The sequence below is a fragment of the Typha angustifolia genome, chromosome 11 (genome assembly GCF_048772165.1).
Source record: "Typha angustifolia cultivar Huaian chromosome 11, ASM4877216v1, whole genome shotgun sequence".
Classification (NCBI taxonomy): domain Eukaryota; kingdom Viridiplantae; phylum Streptophyta; class Magnoliopsida; order Poales; family Typhaceae; genus Typha; species Typha angustifolia.
This window is the reverse complement of record NC_133249.1, coordinates 4642213-4662797: the sequence shown is the minus strand read 5'-3', so window position 1 is coordinate 4662797 and position 20585 is coordinate 4642213. Positions and strand designations below refer to the sequence as shown.

The following is a 20585-nucleotide window of genomic DNA, read 5'->3' as shown; positions in this document are numbered from 1 at the left end:
CCAGTAGAAGTTGTATTCTCCCACAGGAAGACCCAGCAAGCATGGCCATTCTAAAGCAACCGCCGAATAATCTCAATTAGTTGATCAAACCCCTTGTGAAATTTGCCCATGATAACAACTGTCCTCCTCCACGAGGATCGATTTGTAATCAATAGATTAAGCCTTTTGTTTTGGTGGATGGCAGTAGTTTATCTTCTCATGGTGTAGAAAGCTTGAAACCACTCTTTGGACATTGTGTGGGAGTGGGTGGTGACATTGGAGAGGCATGCCACTTTTTTCCCAACGGCTGAGGTTGATATCTCACCAAATCTCTTTTTAATCTCTCTATTTTTTTTTCATTAATGAAATTCGGAGAGTGGTTGAAACTTGAAAGAATAAGACAGCAAAGCCGAATAAAACATTTGCATTAATTAATTGTTTGTTAAACTGCTTTCCAAGACAGCGGATTCAAAACCTTTACTTTGTACCTTTTCCTGTACTCCTAGAAACGTGAATTGCACTCCTCCAATCCCCTTTCTAGCCTCACAAATTCAACACCTTAATTGTATGACACCTAAGACCAAGTTGGTCAAATCCGGATTTGACCATCTCTGGCTAAATGGTCTGGTTCGAGTTTGGCGAGTCTGGAGAGGGGAGAGCTAAGAGTATAGAGAGAGAGAGAGAGAGAGAGAGAGAGAGAGATTAATTCTTTCCCTTGTTGATGTCATCGACTCCAATTTAAGGTCTTTCTACTTTCCTTCTCAAGAGCGTGAAGCCAAGATGAAGCACCTCTCCCCCCATAGAAGACCTCATCTCCTCACTTCCTACCTCCTCACCTTATCCTTGATCATCTTCGTCGCCGTCCTCCACGGCGAGGACTTCATCTACATCCTCTGTCACCCTCTCGTGCACCACCCCGGGGGACAACAACAACAACAACAACAACGGCAAGTATCAAATAATAAAGGTAAGAAAAGATGCGTGCCGGTAGAGTGGCACCTTAGATTTGGATTCTGGAGTTGTTGGCGTGCTAATAGCTTGATGTTTGAATAGAGAAGGATCATGAAGTGGCGGCCTTCGCCATTGGGGAGAATGAGGAGGGTTGTGATATCTTCCAAGGGGAGTGGATCTACGACGACAAGTGGCGGCCGATGTACGCGGAGGAGGAGTGCCCTTACATCCAACCCCAGCTGACGTGCCAAGCCCATGGCCGGCCGGACAATGGCTACCAGAACTGGAGATGGAAGCCTCATGGTTGCTCTCTTCCAAGGTACACAACCACCACCTCCTCCTCCTTTTGCTATACTCTCTCTTATTCATTAATTAATTAATTAATTATTATTATTATTACCAATTCAAGCAAATTTGTTGGGCAGATGCAGGGAGCCTTTGAATTATTGTCCTTATTTTTTGTTGTCATAATTTGTTTTTGTTTCTGGACAAAAATGTCTCTACTCCTCTTGACGATTGAGAAGCTTACTAGGTGGTCCAGATTCAACAGGTGTCACTAAGGCCGGTTGGAGCAGTAATGAAACATCATTGCCCAAACCTAGAAACAATACCAAGCTTTTCCTAAATCGAGCACTATTCAGGTTTTACCTACATCGATTTGATTGATTTTTAACTTCTAACCAGCCGAGGGTTCTTTTGTTATCTCTAAATTTAATTTAATTAAATTAAAATTTCTCTCTCCCTCTCGAAATTATGCAGGGAAGATAGTTAAAATTAAGACCTTCTTAAAACCTATAGGGATGAATATGTATGGATATTTATAATTACTTTCCTCTAACTAAATATTACGACAAAAACACCGTACCGGACCATTGGGAAAGTGAAACATTTTTTATATTATATATTGAATATACTACATGACATCCTCTAACTATAGGTCCGCGCTTGAAGTCAATAATTCCCCACACGTGTCTCTTCCTACTTTCATCTATAAAAGATATATATATATATATATATTATTATTATTATTATTTTCCTTTGAGAAAAGAACCCACTAACTACGAGTTCAAGTGCCAGAATTGAGGTCTTTACCTACTGGAAGCTATGATTCCTAGGACTGGTGAGCTGGGACACCACATTGTTCGATTACTAGCTAGCTAGGGTCCAAGTGTACTTTGACATAAAATATATGGAGAACACCTGCAGTGTATATGTATGGATGGATCCATATGTAAGGCAGTGTACATAGTCGTATCATTCTCCTAATATTAAAACTAAACTGCAGATTAGCTTTCAAATGCTGCTGGTATCATGTGTTATGGTTATACATGGGAGGGGAGCTTCTGGGCCCCTCTTGTACGTTTTCTGGAGCGTTTTGTAACTCTTACCGATTAATATATATATATATATATGTTAATTTTTTGAAAAATAATAATATAGGATTCCGATGGTAATACTCCCACCAGCACAACACCATTTAAGTCCCGTCCGTGTCGGTGCGGTGCATTTCATGTGATGGTGTACGTGCACACCAGCACATGCACCACATGCGGTGCCACCGCTCATCCAGCCACTGCATCATTCACGCACTTACTTTTATGAGCCATGGCACGTTCTTCTTCAACATCGATGCTTGGTCTTGATCGTGTCTTCGATTGGACCGATGGGGACGTTGCGTACGGCTAATTGGTTGTCCTTTAAAGTGCCGTCAAATTAATCGACCCATTTATTACTATATTAACCTCTTCTAATAGAAGACCGACGCACGCAGAGATGGGTCGGTTGTCTTCGATTCTTTTGAATAAGAAGGTCTTTGAGCGTAGTGGGATCGCACGGGATGGCATGGTACAAAATTGGGTGCATGATTCATTGATTGCTGCCTTTGGTCGACGTTTATTAATACTATCTTAATGAGTGATATACAAGAAAATCTTTCCACACTTTCATGGTATCAGAGCGGCTACAATCCGCTACCCTTCCGCAATCCTAGTCTACGCGCCGCCGGTCCTTCTCGCCGCTCCTGCCGCCGATTCACTCGCCCGGAGCGCTGCTGAGCCGATCGCCGCGCCTTGATCGCCCGCCCTGCCCTGCCCCTTGCACGCATACGCGGTCGCTGATCTCAACCACTCTCTTTTCCCACCATGCCGGATACCAGCGATGCGGCCACAACCCAGGAGGCCGCCCTTGCCGAGCAGGCACGCAAGGACGAGGAAGCCCGTCTCCACATTGAGGCCCTCGACAAATTTGAAGCCGCCCACGAGGCCATCTGGGCTCAGGCCACCGCCGTCGTTAACGTGAAGGCCCTCATCCCCGTTATACTCGACAAGGCCACGAACACCTACACCAAGTGGCGTGGGCTGTTCCTCACTGTCCTCGGCAAGTACGCGCTGACTCACCACGTCCTCAAGGATGAGGCACTTCCCGAGCGCCCTACATGGCTCCAGGCGGACTGCGTCGTGCTGACATGGATCTACGGCACCATTTCCAGCGACTTGCAGCAGTCCCTCATGATCCGGCAGCGCCCCGCACGTGAGGCGTGGTGCTATCTCGAGGATGAGTTCCTTGGGCAGAAGGAGTCCCGTGCCCTCCTCCTCGAGACGCAATTCCGCAACCTTCGCCAAGACTCCCTGTCAATCACCGACTTCTGTCGTCGCCTTGAGACAATGGCGGCGTCTCTCGCTGAGTTCGGCGATCCTATCGGCGATCGTCAGATGGTCCTTACTCTGCTCCGTGGCCTGAACGGGAAATTCCGGCACATGGTGACGATTCTTAAGATGCACCGCCCCTTTCCGACGTTCACCGAGGCACGCACCCATCTCCTGCTGGAGGAACTGGAGATCGACGCCCGGCCTCCTTCACCGCCTGCAGCCCTCGTCATGACGCCGGTCGCGTCCGGCCCGACTCCACCCTCCAACACGCCGCGACAGGTGAACCAGATGGCTCCACATCGTCCCTCTGGGGCGCCCAGCGGCAGCGGCGGGCAGCGCTCCAACAACCGTCGCCGTGGCCGTGGCGGCCGTGGCGGTCAGCAGCAGCTTCCTGGCAGCGGTGCACCTCCAGGGGTAGGTCAGCAGCAGCTTCCTGGCAGCGGTGCACCTCCAGGGGTACACCCTTCTTTCGGCCAGCCCTGGACTGGTTCTCTGCAGATGTGGCCATATGGCCGCCCACCACCGCCACAGCAGGCCTTCACCGCCTTTCCACAATATGGCAGCCCGTTTGGCGGCGTTCCAGGCGGATACGGCTACACTACGCCATCGCCGTATGTCTACGGGGGAGCTGCGCCCTCGACACCGACGCACCAGGGGCACCCCGCGCACTATCAAGTGCCTGCGTCGGCACCCTGGAACCCCACTCATGGTGGTGCATGGAACCAAGACTCGTTGGTGCAGTCCTTCAACACGATGTCGCTCACCCCACCACCACCACCTTCCGAATGGTATGCCGACTCGGGCGCTGGCTCCCACATGACTGCGGACGCTGGTACACTCTCCTCTGTTTCATCCCCTTCATCACTTACACCTTCATCCATCGTTGTTGGAAATGGTGCACTTCTTCCCGTAACAGCCACTGGATCACAAACCTTTTCTTTCCCGCATCGTCATCTTGTTCTTAATGATGTTTTAGTTTCCCCACATATAATTAAGAACTTGATTTCCATTCGCCGTTTTACCACTGATAACAACTGTTCTATTGAATTTGATCCATTTGGCCTTTCTGTGAAGGACCTACACACCAGGAACGTGATCGCCAGGTGCAATAGCTCCGGCGACCTCTACCCATTCTTCCCACCCAACATCAGCACCGCAGCCTTCATCGCAGCACCTACCTCGATTTGGCATCGGCGTCTCGGCCATCTTGGGCGTGAAGCAATGTCCAAACTCATCAGTTCCAGTGTTATCTCCTGCAATAAAGATGATCTAGACCACATCTGTCATGCGTGCCAACTCGGTCGGCACACACGGCTGCCTTTTGGGTCTTCTAGCTTTAGAGCATTTAATAATTTTGATTTGATACATTGTGATCTTTGGACATCTCCTATTGTTAGTGTGTCTGGGTACAAATATTATCTTGTCATTTTGGATGATTGTTCCCATTACATTTGGACTTTTCCCCTCCGTCAAAAATCCGAGACATTTTCCACTCTCTCAAATTTTTTTGCGTATGTTCAAACTCAATTCGGCACCACCATCAAGAGCATCCAGTGTGACAATGGCCGCGAATTTGACAATTCTGCGGCCCGCACGTTCTTTCTCTCCCACGGCGTTGCACTTCGCATGTCGTGTCCATACACTTCCCAGCAAAATGGAAAGGCCGAACGCTCTCTCCGCACACTTAACAATATTTTGCGATCTCTTCTTTTTCAGGCAAGTCTTCCGCCGGTCTACTGGGTCGAGGCACTTCACACCGCAACCTACCTGATTAACCGCCTCCCCACCAAAACTCTCGCCTTTTCAACTCCCTACACCCACCTCTATTCCACCCAACCCTCCTACGACCATCTCAAAGTTTTTGGATGTGCTTGTTACCCTAACATGACCGACACAGCACCTCACAAACTTGCACCCCGCTCCTCTCTATGCGTGTTCCTCGGTTACTCCTCCGAACACAAAGGCTACCGATGTCTGGAGCTTCAGTCGAACCGCATTCTTATTTCTCGCCATGTCGTTTTTGATGAATCCTCCTTCCCCTTCGCCAACATGTCTACCACGCCCATGGCATCCTCCAGCTTGGACTTCCTTCTTGATGAGGATGACCTTACCACTCCGGCTCCTGGAGCTCCGTTTGTGCATGCAGGTATACCCACCAGCCCGGCGTCACATCCTGAGCTGTCCCCTGTGTCACCTGCACAACCTACTGCCAGTAGCGTCTCCCCTGCCTCGCCACCTGGGAGCCCCGGTGCTGCTGCCTCCGTCCATCCCGCAGGGGCTGCTGCCACCAGCACCACCACCACCGGCCGCACAGTGGCCACACGCCCCGTCTCCGTCACCCCCGTCGACAACGCGCATCCCATGCGCACGCGCGGAAAAGCCGGCATCGCCCAACCTGTGGATCGCCTAAATCTCCATGCTGTGGCCATGTCACCGCTGCCTCGCTCCGTCCGCGATGCCCTGACTGATCCACATTGGCGCGCTGCTATGCAAGCTGAGTTTGATGCATTGCTCGCCAATGACACCTGGAGTCTTGTGCCACGACCTCCTGGTGTTAATATGGTTACGGGCAAGTGGATTTTTCGTCACAAGCTGCACGCTGATGGCTCTCTTGATCGCTACAAGGCTCGCTGGGTTCTCAGGGGTTTCACGCAGCGGCCTGGCATTGATTATGATGAAACTTTCAGTCCCGTGGTCAAGCCCGCGACAGTCCGTGTAGTTCTTTCTCTGGCTCTTTCTCAGGACTGGCCTATTCACCAACTGGATGTGAAGAATGCGTTCTTGCATGGTACTCTCACAGAGACAGTCTACTGCGTTCAGCCCACGGGCTTTGTGGATTCCTCTCGTCCTAATTTTGTTTGCCGACTCAACAAATCACTATATGGTCTGAAGCAGGCGCCGCGTGCTTGGCATCAGCGGTTTGCCTCTCATCTTATTTCGCTTGGATTTGTTGAAGCAAAGTCAGACACCTCTCTCTTCATATATCGTCGAGGAGCCGATACAGCTCTGTTGTTGCTCTATGTGGATGATATTGTTCTCACTGCTTCCTCTGCTGGTCTTCTACAGCATATCATTGCGGCCCTTCAGCGTGAGTTTGCTATGACAGATATGGGTCAACTTCACCATTTTCTGGGTATTTCAGTGTCACGGTCTGCTACTGGGTTATTTCTCTCTCAGCGTCAGTACACGCAAGATATTTTGGAGCGAGCCGGGATGAGTGAGTGCAAGCCATGCAGCACCCCTGTTGATCTACACTCCAAATTATCTGCCGAGGGATCTCCTGTCGCTGATGCCACACAGTATCGCAGCCTAGCTGGTGCCCTACAGTACCTGACTTTCACCCGTCCAGACATCGCCTTTGCTGTTCAGCAAGTGTGCCTCTATATGCATGACCCCAGGGAGCCTCACCTCACGGCTCTCAAGCGGATTCTGCGATATCTGCAAGGTACTCTTTCACTTGGCCTAACTATGCGCCGCTCTTCACCTACAGACCTTGTCGTGTACACGGATGCAGACTGGGCTGGCTGTCCGGATACCCGTCGCTCTACCTCCGGCTATGCAGTGTTTCTAGGAGACAACCTGGTGTCCTGGTCCTCCAAGCGCCAGCACACAGTCTCACGGTCCAGCGCCGAGGCAGAATACCGAGCTGTGGCAAATGGTGTTGCTGAAGCTACCTGGCTGCGACAGTTGTTAAATGAGCTTCACCATCCACCTCGCCGAGCTACCGTGGTCTATTGTGATAACGTCAGTGCCGTATATCTCTCCAGCAACCCAGTGCAACATCAGCGAACAAAACATGTTGAGATTGATCTCCACTTTGTTCGAGAGAAAGTTGCCCTCGGTCATACTCGAGTTCTTCATGTACCTACGACATCACAGTACGCAGACGTCTTCACTAAGGGTCTTCCTACCTCACTCTTCCAGGATTTTCGGTCCAGTCTGACCGTTAGCGAAGCTCCCGATTAGACTGCGGGGGAGTGTTAGACCACTATAATTAGGCATGTAATTGTGGCTGTAATTGTGCCTTAGAGGTAGGCTTGAATTTCTCCCTTTGGCTGCTATATATGTACCCCTGTAATCATACGTGATATACAAGAAAATCTTTCCACACTTTCAATGAGAATATATTATTTTAATATCGGGTTTAAATTAATTTTACAGTTTTACGTTTCTCTCTCCATAGGACTTATATAGAGGAAGAGTCAAGACTCAAGAGTGCACATATGGCCACCGGCTAGCCTAACACATTGCCCCTGTTAGTACTTGAACGAGTATAGGTAAATTAAGTGATATTTTAGCGACTAATTGTAGGAGGATGTTCTTAGAGGCAATAAAAGCAAGGTAAGTGATCATATAGTAGGGGGTTTATAAATAATTAATAAGAGCAGAATATGGTGTGTAAAATAGGAACTTCTCTCACTGTGGACTTTCCATTTGAACAGCTTCAATGCCACTCTAATGCTGGAAATGCTACGGGGAAAACGCTTGATGTTTGTCGGGGATTCCTTGAATCGTGGACAGTTTGTTTCCATGGTGTGTCTCCTGCATCGAGTCATCCCAGAGAATGCAAAATCCATGGAAACCAACGATTCACTCACAGTCTTCAAAGCTAAGGTACAGACTTACGTACGTTAGCCTCATTTCCAATTCTTTTGACTTTAATTTCTAGAGCTAATGCCCGTTGAATTCTCTTAGGATTACAATGCTTCGATCGAGTTCTATTGGGCTCCCTTCCTCGTCGAGTCCAACTCCGACGACGCGGTCGTTCACAGAGTAACGGATAGGATTGTTCGAGTGGAGTCTATTTATAAGCATGCTCAGCACTGGAAGGGAGTTGACATCTTGGTCTTCAACACCTATCTCTGGTGGATGAATGGTGGCAAGATGAAGATCATGTATGCCGAGTTCTCTCACTCTCTCTGAGTTCCTTAAAAGCTTAAGCTGACACAGAACGAAAGATTTAATCTTTTGGTCGTTTTCAGGCAAGGCTCCTTCCATGATGAGCTGAAGAACATCACAGAGATCAAAAGAGAGGACGCGTATAGCTTGGCATTGCAGAGTATGTTGAGATGGGTGGAGGAGAACATGGATCCTCACAAGACAAGAGTGTTCTTCGCCACCATGTCTCCTTCTCATTGGAGGTGAATTTCCCATGCAGCTCTATGCATGGATCACTTTTAACCTTTAGAGACATGCATACATAAGTTTAAACTAATTTCCTACTTATGAATCTACCATGGCACTCATATGGCAGGAGTAAAGACTGGGGAGACGAGGAAGATGGCAACTGCTACAATCAAACAACTCCTATCATGGATCCATCATACTGGAGCCCTGGAACCAGCAAGAGCATGATGAGAGTGCTGAAGAACGTATTCAGCACTAGTAGAGTCCCCATCGCCCTTCTCAACATCACCCAGCTCTCGGAGTACCGTAAGGATGCCCACACCCAGATATACAAGCAGCAGTGGGGGCCTATCCCTCCTGAGAAGCTTGCCGACCCCAGGAGCTATGCAGATTGCGTGCATTGGTGCTTGCCTGGTTTGCAAGATACATGGAATGAGCTGCTCTATGCTAAGCTCTTCTTCCCATAGAGGATGCTTCTATGCTTTTTGTCTATTTATACTTGCCATTCATTCCCTACTCTGAAAAGAAGAAAAAAGAATCAAGTATATATATTTTTTATACTTCACGTACTAACGTTGTTTCTGCTGGAATTCTAATCTACATGTTGTCCCCCGACCCCTAAGTGTGAGAAAAGTTGGAAAATGCCTTTGAATGCTCGACACTATGGAGCTCTAGCTTCGTTCCAGTAGTTATAGAGAACTTACATGTCATGCATGCATGTACGCCACTCATAGTAGAGTTTGAATAATACAAAAGAAATTTTATGTTTGAATGGTTGAGTCCGGACAAAAAGAAATATCAAAAGAGATCGGGTTGTTATAGCTGACTCTAATTATATATCTTGAATAATACAAAGATCATTAAGATGTAATTTCCTTTTTATAAAATAGGCATATAAAAGTCTGGTCGTGTCTCTTTCAAGTATCTTAGCATTCATTTAGCTGTAAATAGAGGTGTTGTAGTGGGCGAGTCAAGGCATAGTTGGTTGACACTAAATGTAGTGTCTGGCCTTATTATTATTCAATGCTGTCGTGCACCAGTAATGTGTCTTAATGTGATGGTATCTTCAAGAGAATGCTTTTGAGTGATGTAAATGGTCACTAATAATATATTTTAATTGATTAAGATGAAGACCTTTGTTTTTTTATTTGGGTCTCGTGAACTTTGGTCCAAAGAACTCATGGAAAAGTGCTCTTGAAGTCTTGTAATTAATTTGAAGACATGGGATAATTTGCTACTTGTAACAATTATATCATCTACATGAACTAAGACAAACATGTGCACCAATATATTTTTGAAAGTAAAAAAAGATGTACCAACAATAGAAGCCACAAAGCCTTGTTTCAAACTATAGATAAATTTGTATAATTTGCACACATAATTAGAATGTTTGGAGTCTATAAAGCTTTGAGGTTGTTCCCTAAATGCTTCTTCTAACATGCCAGGAAGGAATGTGTTAGACATATCAAATATCTCATAGGTCGAACAAATTGTACAATTAACCTGAGCAATCCGCTTCATCCTTTTATCAAAGCCTTTGACAATTAACCTAGTTTTGTAAAGATCAAGTGTACTATCTGATTTTGTTTTAACTCTAAAAGCCCACTTATAACAAATGGCACTATTGCGAGAAGGTGGAGGACATAAAAAAGACTAAGTTTGATTAGCTAAGAGAACTTCAAAGTGAACTTGCATTGCAGAATGTCAATTCTATCTTTGATTGCTTTCGAAAAACACAAAGGTTTTAGATGGTAAAGTAAGAGAGGATAAAACTAAAAAAGTGTTAGTAAAACAATTTGAAGTAAGGTTATGGTTTGAGTCTTAGACAACTAGTTGGTGATCTAATCACTAGTATTCGATGAGAAGTCTCAATTTGGTAGGAAGTAGTTTGGACTTTTAAGAATTGTCAAGGTAGTGTTGTTGGTGTGTCACTATGGCTTGGAAGTGCTTGAATTGATGTTGAAGCAACATGCAAATGTGGAGTCGCATCAGAAGAGTTAGGTAAGAAAGAATTTAAATTTGGACAATAGTGAGAAAGTTGGGGGTGGTGTAGCTTCTGGTATTAACGTTGGACGTCTACTTTTGTAGAAATTCAAAGTATGTGAAGTAAAAGTAACATCAGGTGATGATGATTCTTGAATATGACCAAGTGAATTAATTTAATTAAACGTGAATCGCATTACTTTCATCCCTACGTGTTTCAGGTTAGTATTGATACATTTCTTAATCTTTTTAGTACCTAAACTATAATTATAGCTGTTCGCTCAAACTATCAAACAAGAGATCAGCACACAGGGTTGCTCTTCTCCTGTATTAATTAACCGTGAATTCCACCACTTCCGCAGCTTAATGCCTTCAAATACTTCCTAACCAGAGGACCAAAGTCGCACTACACATCATCCTAAGAATTAGAGCCAAGATGAAGCTCCTCTTCCTCCACAGAAGGCCTTCTCTTACATCCTACTTCCTCACCTTTTCCTTCATCATCTTCGTCGCCGTCCTCTACACCGAAGATTTCAGCTGCATCCTCCGGCAGCCATTTCTGCATCCTCAGGGATTAAAGCATCCAACACTACAACAACAACATGTAGGAGATGCCACAAAAGCATGTAAGTGCAACGTATAAATCTTGTGTTCAGTGTGCTAACTCGATGTTTGATTAGAGAAGGACCATGAGGTGGCGGCCTTCGCCGTCGGGGAGAGTGAGAAGGGTTGTGATATTTTTGACGGGGAGTGGGTCTACGACGAGAAGTCGCGGCCGCTGTACGCCGAGGAGGAGTGCCCATACATCCATCCGCAGTTGACATGCCAAGCCTATGGTAGGCCGGACAATGGTTACCAGCATTGGAGATGGAAGCCTCATGGTTGCTCTCTCCCCATGTATGTGGCACTTAATCTCTCTGTTCTTCAGACAAAACTAACGATGCAAATGCTGAAAATGAACAAACTACTAGGCGTCAATGTTCAATTGGGCTTCTTGTCCATCTCCACAGGTTCAATGCTAGTTTAATGATGGAGGCATTGAGGGGCAAACGGATGATGTTTGTTGGGGATTCCTTGAACCGTGGGCAGTTTGCTTCCATGGTTTGTCTCCTGCATCGAATCATCCCGGAGAGTGCAAAATCCATGGAAAGCAACTACACGTACCAAGTCTTTAAAGCTAAGGTAACATCTATTGCTTTATGCTTCGTTTATATATACTTCAGTTCATGAGCTAATGGTTGTTGGGTTAATATCTTAGGATTACAATGCGTCGATTGAGTTCTACTGGGCTCCCTTCCTTGTCGAATCCAATTCTGATACACTCGACGGACCCAAGGGCAATGGTACCGTTGTTCGAGTGAGCTCCATCTATAAGCATGCTCAGCATTGGAAGGGAGTAGACATCTTGGTCTTCAACTCGTATCTCTGGTGGATGTCTCATGCCAAGACGAAGATTTTGTAAGTTTCTGTTCTTGTCTGTCTGTCTCTCTCTTTGTATAAGGGTGTCGTTTGGCTCAATTTTAACTTAAATTTACTCCTAAATATTTTAGATTTTAACTTAATCTTACGCTTATAAACTAAATTGCTAAACGAGTAAACTACAGAGTACCCTTACTATAATCAAATCAAACTAAATTTCTTTCGGGGAATAATTTAGTCTTAAGGAAATTAGTCCTTTTACATCTCTAGTAATGACTGATTAACAGTTGCAATTTGCCAATACAATATGATCTCTTCGATTTCAGGCGAGGTTCTTTTCAAGATGACACAAAGGAAATAACAGAGATGGAAAACGAGGAAGCTTATAGTTTGGCATTGAGGAGAATGGTGAAATGGGTAGAGAAGAACGTGGATCCTCACAAGACAAGGGTATTCTTCACCAGCATGTCACCCACTCATAGGAGGTGAGTTGACTCATAAAAACAATTCCTTTATACATTTACCAAAAAATAATAGAAAGATTCAACTTTTTATTCTTAAGATTAGATATACATTGTGCCGCTTAAGCTTTTAAGTCAATCCTCGCCAATCTTATTTTCTATTACCCAACATTTGTCTATAAGCAGTGCATGGAGGTCACATACAAGGCGTGTTACGATATGACAAACGCCATTGGTTTATTTAACACAAGTATAAACTTTTCCTAATTATACTTAGTGCTCAAAATGTATATTAATTTTGTCAGGAGCAAAGAATGGGGAGGAGAGGAAGATGGCAACTGCTACAATCAAACAGCACCCATCGAGGATCCATCATACTGGGGGCCTGGAAGCAGCAAGAGCATGATGAGAGTGCTGAAGAATGTGTTCAGCACCAGTAGAGTCCCCATCACCCTTCTTAACATCACCCAGCTCTCTGAATATCGCAGGGATGCGCACACACAAATATACAAGAAGCAGTGGGCTCCTATCCCTCCTGAGAAGCTTGCTAACCCCGAGAGCTATGCAGACTGTGTCCATTGGTGTTTGCCTGGTCTGCATGATACCTGGAATGAGCTGCTCTATGCCAAGCTCTTCTTCCCTTAGATGGTTTTTATTTATTTGAAATTTTTTGTGGAGTCCATAAACTAAGTGAGCGCTGGACCATATAGAGATAGCTTTCGTTAATGGATAAACACCAAATTGGGCATTCTTAGCAACTATGTACAACCAAATCATAATCATAGCTATTAGCTTTTCAATTTCAGTGGAATTCGGCTCAATTTATTCAAGGCTCGGAACTATATTTACAGAGAGAGAAGAACTAGTTAGTGGTCTATAGACTACTTTTCAATAGTGAGAAAGAGCGATTCCGTAAACTCTAATCTCCTAGTCTCACTGTGACAGTTCCACCTCTTGTTGGGCCAGTAGGTTAACCAAATCCTCCCTCTAATCTCCCACTCCATTGTCTTCCCTATAGCTTCCTCACAGACCTTCCAACAAACACTTTCTCCATACTCATCTCCTGCAAATATAACCCCTCCTTGTCTTGTAAATGGCCTGTAGGCACTTGTATACCTGTTCCTAAACCATGATCTAGGACTCCATAGCGCCAACTTTCGCGGTTTACATGAGAAGACCTCCTTCCCGTTGGCGCCGTCGTGGAGAAACCAATCCAATATCGTGCTATCTCCGTAAACCGATTGCTCAAACTTCCATGGCTTCAAGCTCATGGTGATTGATTCAGAGGCTGAAACACTCAGACCCATAGAGGTGGGTGGTTGCAGTGAGCCCTCGAAGCCCTTCTCTAGGCCGATTTCGTGGATAGGATTCTCGGTAGACTTGTTCACCGAAACCGACAAGATATCAGACTGGAGAGTAGGAGTCAGCCGCAAACATATGCGCGAAAGGAAGTGCTTTTCTCCAGACCCATAGCCTTGCTTCGCCATGAGATCTTCAGACACAAGTTGGTTGATGTCGCACCTATTACGACCGTAAAATATGTCAAGATTCTACGTAAAAATTAAAGAGCATCGATCCTAGTGCACGAAGATAACTTAACAAACCTTATGTTGTCAACGTTCACCATGACATCGATCCAGTTCTCGTTGAAGACGAGTTTGTATGCGAGTTGGATCACGCTTTCGAACTGTTGGTAGTTTAGCGAGAACTGCAGTCTTTCATCTTTAGTAGTACTACTTGGATATTCAAGGCTCATGGCGACAATTGGGCAATAGAGCTGCACTTTCCATAGCCTGCTTGCTGAAAGAGCATACGAAAACAACGGAGAAGGTGACATGAAAGTGTCCTGGACTTCGATTATCCAATTGGTGATGCCAAGGTTCAGGGATCGCATCCATAGCTCTTCGAGGTTTGATCCGAGGACACGCATCAGTTGTTTTGATGCTTCTTTCGAACTCGAACTTGTTAACTGCATCCTCAGTGCGACTACAAACTTGCAACGTAGCTCAGAGGGAGCTTCGTAGATGCAGACCAGGAGAACAAGAGTGAGGAATGCCACATTGAACACAACATCAAAATCATCACAGATTTGTATAGCTGACTCTCTGAAAGGAGACCTGTTATTAGGCCCATATTTTAGTACACCACTGATGATATTGAAAAAGAATTGGAGCATGGTCTCTTCATCTAATATGCCGTCATCTGTAGCTTTCTGTTGGAATGAATTGGAGGTCCAAAGGGAGATGGGGATGTAGGACTCGGCAAAGATGGAGAAATTGAATCTTGAGGTGGAGCTTTTGTTGATCAACAGATTGAGAGATTGGTTTGCTTCTTGAGAGGTACAAATATTCAGAGAATGTGGATCTTTTGTCTTCCATTGATTGACAGGTGCAAGGCTTCTGATCCATCCCCAGACATCAGGAATCGAACCAGAAGCCATAAGAGAAAGGAGAATGCTTTGCCAAATTGACCCACTTCGCCATGGAATTTATAAGGAATGAAGTTGAAGGCAACTAAAACTCTCCTTCCCCAATCAGGCAAACTTAGTCATCTATAGTTGAAGAAGGAGATTAACAAATTAAGACAGATTGATTAGTTGTGTGTACACAATATTCTCTTAACTTTTCTTAATTTGGAAACTTACAACCAAAGAGAGAGACAACTTTGTGTAGTTGAGATAACTTACTTCCCACAAGCATTTACATTTCAATTACTCTGTGTACTTCCTAACTATTCTTTTTTAAACTAGTGATTACTTGTGGAATTCATCAACCTGAAGGCTTTCCTTTAGGTACTCTCCAGAATGCAAGAGATCTATATTGAGTCAAAAGTTGGCTGTCTTCAGGTAACTGGTTCTCTCCTGATGGCTCAATTATCCATTTTGCTGCTACTGCAAAGGATATGACAAATATGAACTGACTGTCTCCGAAGTTTGGTATTATTAGAAGGCAAATTTACAACCTTCTGCAAGCTGCAATTATAAGACATTTAACTTTAGTTTCCTATTAAATATTTCTCAGTTCTTTTCCAATCTAAGTACGATGATTCTTTTTTTTTTTTTTTAACAGCATAGGAGAATTAATTAATCAAAAACTTGAACTATTAGGCAACGTAAGTGATGGCAGAACATGAAAGAAGCAGAGCTTGAGACCTGAGAGCAAAAGAATTCTCGGTTTCTACAGTAGTCGCTGCTGCATTTGCTAACCACTCATTCATCTGACACGAAATCGCCGAATTCACATGAGACTACTCTTGACGTTGTGGTCTTCCAGGAAAGGACATTCCGGAGCCGAATCCAAAGTCCTCACGTTATTTCCCTTACTAAGTTTAGAGTTGCTTTACTGATGTTTAGTCTAATTTCTCACAAGATGTAGATGTGAAGTATTAGCCAACCTTCTTAGATTTTTTTCTGGTAGAGAATCTGGAATATTTGTTAGAGCCCACCAATGAATTTGAATTTTGAAGGTAACCACAGTGTACAGGCTAATTAATTTTACTTGCGTCTTCATGACCGATATATTAAATTCCAAGTCTGGATTGTTCAAAACCATGATAGTGGACTAAAATCTTCTTAGCAAAGTCATTATCTCACCATCTTCTCCCAACCCCATCTTGAAAACGAATTCAAAAGGTTAAAAGATTTATATAGATTATTGAGCTTGTTTAATATCTAAGCACGAAGTCCTATTAGTTTAGAATTTTGCACTTCATAAAGTTATTTTATAAAGATAAATTGCATCGGATACGCTGTGATTGTTACCAATTTGATGTATTACACTAAATCATCCTAAACTTTATCTCATAATACATATTTATTAATAAAAGTAGTATTATTTATGTTTATTTTGTATCTCGATGTTTATATTTATAGTTTAGTCAAAAATATAGATACGCTAACATGTGAGGTAAACACAAATAAGATATTTTAAAAGGACTTACATGCAAAAAAGCTCAATTTAGGGAGACCTCGTCATCGTTTCCTTCTCCAACCTTCTGTCTGACTCCTCCAATGGCGGGTGGTGAGTTCCCACCAACCGTAGCAAAGCTCTCCATCTCCAGCGCCACCCTTGCCTCCCTTCTCCAGCTCTCCTCCTCCGCCGCCGGCGACTCTGACGGCCTCCTCTTCGGCCACTTCTCTCTCCTTCCTCCTCCTGACCCCATCGACGATGAAAACCCTTCACCCTCTCCTCCTTCCTCCTCCGCATCCATCACCTCCTTGCTCTTCTCCGGCTCCCCCATGTCCTTCTACGACCCCCTCGGCCGCATCAACCCTTCCTCCCCCGTCCTCCTCCGCTCCGCCGGCGCTGGCGGCCACCTCATCGGCTGGTTCTCGTCGCGCCGCCGCTCGCCTCTCCGCCCCTCCATGCGCGAGCTCGCCGTCTCCCAAACCCTAGCCCTAACCCTAGATCCTCGTCCTCGCGTCTTCCTCCTCGTCTCCTCGTCTCTTTCCCCCAACCGATCCATCCACTCCCACGACTACCGCGCCTTCATCCTCATGCCTAATGGTTCCCTTGAGCCGAGATCTCTCGATGTGATCAATGTGGGCCCGGCGTTTCGGGAGAAGTACGGTTCTTTCTCGCCGGAGTCGGCGCTGCCGTGGATGCCGTGCGGGTTGAGGAAAGGAGGAGAGGAAGGAGAAGGCGAAAGGAGGAATAAGAGAAGGGAGAGTCTTGGGAGTCCACGGAAGGCGGCGGGGCCGGCAGAGCAGAGGTTGTTGGATGCATCGGCAGAAGGATTTGGTATTGAGAGGTTGGGCCAGATGGTTGGGCCAGGGGCAGCAGAGTATACGGCGGAGTTGGAGGAATTGTATGGCAAGACGTTGGTTAAGCTTGAGGGATTGGCACGGCTCGTGGAGAAGAGCTCGGCGAGGGTTCTTGAGCAGGTGAGCTTCACATTTTCTTAAGTAGCTAGTATCAGAGGGATTATGGTGCTCTATCTCCCATTAGAAAGAAACCACAGTTCTTGAGTTCTGTTGCAGTAACAATCACGCTCCATTAAAATTTTGATCAGTAGAACAATGGAATGGCTGAATTGAATGTATTAATTTACTTATACCAAAAGAGAGTACATGTCTGGTCTAGTGTTGATTGTTCAATAGGAAGGGAAGCTTGAAGAAGATGTTGAGTGTTTGTTTAGAGGGAAGAAAGTGAAGGGTTGGAATGTTCTTGATAATTTGCCTGTCAGATTGATTTCTTCTTAGTGATAAGATAGGCGTGGTAATCATACAAGATGCTTTGTGGAGGATTTAGGAATTATCTTGCTTTCATGCTTAAAAATGATCATAAGTCAAGGAGTTTGGAGTGGATGATCCTTGTCACTGGAGAAATAAGATGGAAGCTGGAAGCTAGAAAGTGACACACTTGGAGAAAGGGTCAACATCAGTCTGGCTTAAGAAGAAGAAATGTCACATTGAGATTGTTCTGACATGATTGCTCCATGATTATTAAGATTGTTGCATGACACAAAATTGGGTGGTTGGATTCTCGTACATATATATATATATGATTATATTCTACTTGGACGCTACCTGAGATTTCCAGTGGCAGACTTAATAGTTTACTGGTTCCACAGTAGATTTTTCAAGTTCCAATATAGATGATTAGGTTTCACAAGCGATCTTTCTGGTTATGATAGTTACTTGCTTAGGAATCAACACCAATTAATGCAGGGTTGGTCAATTAAAAAGCTTAATAGAGAACATGGACAACCTTGTTTGGATCATATCTGGAAAATAAAGAAAATTAATGCGTGTGGAATGATATATTGCTGTTCAATTATAATCCATGGCTATTATATGTTTTGGTTGGCAAAGAAGTACTCTGTATGTTTGGCTAAAACAGTACAAAGTGCAAGGCTCGGATATCAATTATGCTTATTTTTTCCTTGATCATTTTCTATTCTAAGTGCCTTTTACTGATTTCTAGGTGATTTGTGTTAGGATATAATTCCTTGTGCTAAGCAGTTGTATATTTGTCATATTTGACAGGAAAACCGAAATTTATTACTACGAAGCAAATTAGCAGGTTTGGAATGAGGATGCATCAGATGGAGGTTTTTTTTCTGGACAAGGTCTCATCTTTTATATGGTCTTTGCTTGATGCATCATATACTAGATGATTTTCTTTTAAGATATATTAATCAGATACAGTTAACTTGAGAGAACTATTTGGTTGTTTTGGTGCATTGACTGTTCATTCATTTTTGTGCATGGTAGGGGCGTTCCTTTAAGTGTTGGTAGGAATTTTCATCATTGCCTTGGTGGCACGAATTTGACGTTGAAAACTCTAGTGATAAAGGTAATGCTGCTTTCATCTTTTTCTAACCAACCTTATGTTAGCGGGAACATTGTACACCAGGAAGTCCTTTTAAAAAAATTCTAGCTTGAAGATTGATTTTTCTCCCCCCAAAAACAAGAATCAATATAAGTTTGCAGTAGAGAAAAACTTTGTAAAGACACTTTTATTTTTAGTCTCACAAGAAAATGATATGAAGATGTGAGTTCACAAAGAACTAATATACAAGTTCCTTGCTGTTGATATATTATCAGAAAGACAAAGTAACAACTTAGTACATGGAGGAGAATGCAAAACATGCATGATGAGGCAGCTTACGACTGTTTTCTTTCCGAGTTATGTATACAATGAGAGGTGAGAGAGTAGGTTGTCCTATGGGAGGCTCAAAAATATTGTCATACTCTACAATGGTTCCAGAATTTTCCTTTCCTAGGATTGTACTAAGATTCTTTTTCTTCTCTGATTGGACAAGGATGTATGTAGAAGTTTTAAATGCAAAATTTGTTTTCTGAAAAGAAGGCAATTCCTTTGCATAAAAATCAATTGATTGTTGGGATTGGACTGTAACTAGCTATTCATCTGGACAGGACGAGAAAATATAATTAGATGGATATGCCACATTGGCTATTGGGACGTCCTCTTATTTTTTCATGCTCCCCTGCACTGTTTACATACTATCACAATAATGATATAAAACAGCTGTGAGATCCCAGTTCTCCAACTGATGACTTTTACTTAGACTGATGATTCAATACCTGCTAGGAATATTATATGATTTGTTACAGCATAGTCATGGGTGGTTTTAAGTGGTCTGTGTGAACCATGAGCCATGAGCCATGAATGCCAGTTATCATGGCTCATGGGTGAGGTTACTACCATACGCTGTTACTCATGTCACCAAAAAGGAGGAATTTGGGGAATTCCTTGAAACCTTCACATAATTATAGAGTAAAACTTAAATTTATGGCCTTTTTAGTCTGAGTTTACTACACCTGTACCTAACAAAACTAACAAAATCTTATGATTGTATATGTATATATAATATCCATAGATTCCTTTTTCCTGTTTTTTAGTTCTATTCTTACAGTGCTGACTGGTTGCTAGACACTGGACTCAAGCGTGGCAATGGAGTAAAGATGCACCTTTGGAATGCTATGATATTGCTCCTCTTTGTTGAAGTAATAAGAAAATTGTTGGATGACAGCAATGCTATTCACTTCTGTTATGTTATATGTATGCGCGGAGATTAGGAGAGTGACTGGGTCAGACACTTCCATTTGGTACTTCAGGTGTGGATGAAGGACAGATGATCATTAGTTTATCTGTATATGGTGATTAATCTATTTTAATGGATGGAAGTTTTAATCTGTTGGTTTATTTCTTTGGATTGTCTTTTTGTTGAGGCGTCCAAGTGGAGAAGTTCTGCTGGTATCTTAAACTTGTCAGCAAAGCTAGAATTGTTTCTGAATGGAACTAAACATTCCTAAGCTGGTACCTGTGTTGATGCCTCGCATTAAAGCAGAGTAAAGAATGTCGTCATTTGTCTTTGATGAAACTAGATTAAGCACCACTGCCAAGTTTATTTAGCTACTATGTTGTCAAATTTTTATGTGCCTCGTACCAATGCTATCAGCTTTAGCCTGTAGCATTTCTGAAATGGGACAATGAAAGATTTTGCATCATTCTTGTCTTTAAATTCCACTGAAAATATGGGACGTGTTAAA

The 20585-nt window shown here is 43.9% G+C and overlaps 4 protein-coding genes across 8 annotated transcripts; 3 read left to right on the top strand and 1 right to left on the bottom strand.

Annotated features, from left to right (window-relative positions):
• The first annotated feature begins 604 nt into the window (after window positions 1–604).
• Window positions 605–9428, top strand: LOC140769979 (probable xylan O-acetyltransferase 10). The gene is made up of 6 exons (XM_073110911.1): window positions 605–946; window positions 1033–1249; window positions 8021–8192; window positions 8274–8473; window positions 8561–8719; window positions 8833–9428. The coding sequence occupies exons 1-6, from the start codon at window positions 760–762 to the stop codon at window positions 9170–9172; spliced, it is 1275 nt and encodes a 424-aa protein (XP_072967012.1). The 5' UTR covers window positions 605–759; the 3' UTR covers window positions 9173–9428.
• A 1546-nt stretch (window positions 9429–10974) lies between these two features.
• LOC140770677 (probable xylan O-acetyltransferase 10) lies at window positions 10975–13326 on the top strand. Its single transcript, XM_073111926.1, has 6 exons — window positions 10975–11292; window positions 11374–11585; window positions 11699–11870; window positions 11947–12146; window positions 12434–12592; window positions 12874–13326. The coding sequence occupies exons 1-6, from the start codon at window positions 11125–11127 to the stop codon at window positions 13211–13213; spliced, it is 1251 nt and encodes a 416-aa protein (XP_072968027.1). The 5' UTR covers window positions 10975–11124; the 3' UTR covers window positions 13214–13326.
• Window positions 13327–13412: 86 nt separating this feature from the next.
• LOC140770676 (uncharacterized) lies at window positions 13413–15246 on the bottom strand. The gene is made up of 2 exons (XM_073111925.1): window positions 14173–15246; window positions 13413–14089 (listed from the first exon to the last, which is right to left on the bottom strand). The coding sequence occupies exons 1-2, from the start codon at window positions 15006–15008 to the stop codon at window positions 13450–13452; spliced, it is 1476 nt and encodes a 491-aa protein (XP_072968026.1). The 5' UTR covers window positions 15009–15246; the 3' UTR covers window positions 13413–13449.
• Window positions 15247–16523: 1277 nt separating this feature from the next.
• On the top strand, window positions 16524–20238 carry LOC140770811 (uncharacterized). 5 transcript variants are annotated; one of them, XR_012106060.1, is made up of 4 exons: window positions 16524–17450; window positions 18555–18637; window positions 18783–18864; window positions 19966–20238. XR_012106060.1 is itself a non-coding variant. In XM_073112091.1 (3 exons), exons 1-2 carry the CDS (start codon window positions 16578–16580, stop codon window positions 18600–18602), a joined length of 921 nt encoding a protein of 306 aa, XP_072968192.1. In that variant the 5' UTR covers window positions 16524–16577; the 3' UTR covers window positions 18603–18637; window positions 19966–20238. The 5 variants fall into 5 exon arrangements, 2 of the variants coding, with proteins under 2 accessions (XP_072968192.1, XP_072968191.1); XR_012106062.1 differs by having other exon boundaries at window positions 19935–20238; XR_012106061.1 differs by having other exon boundaries at window positions 19116–20238.
• Window positions 20239–20585: the final 347 nt, after the last annotated feature.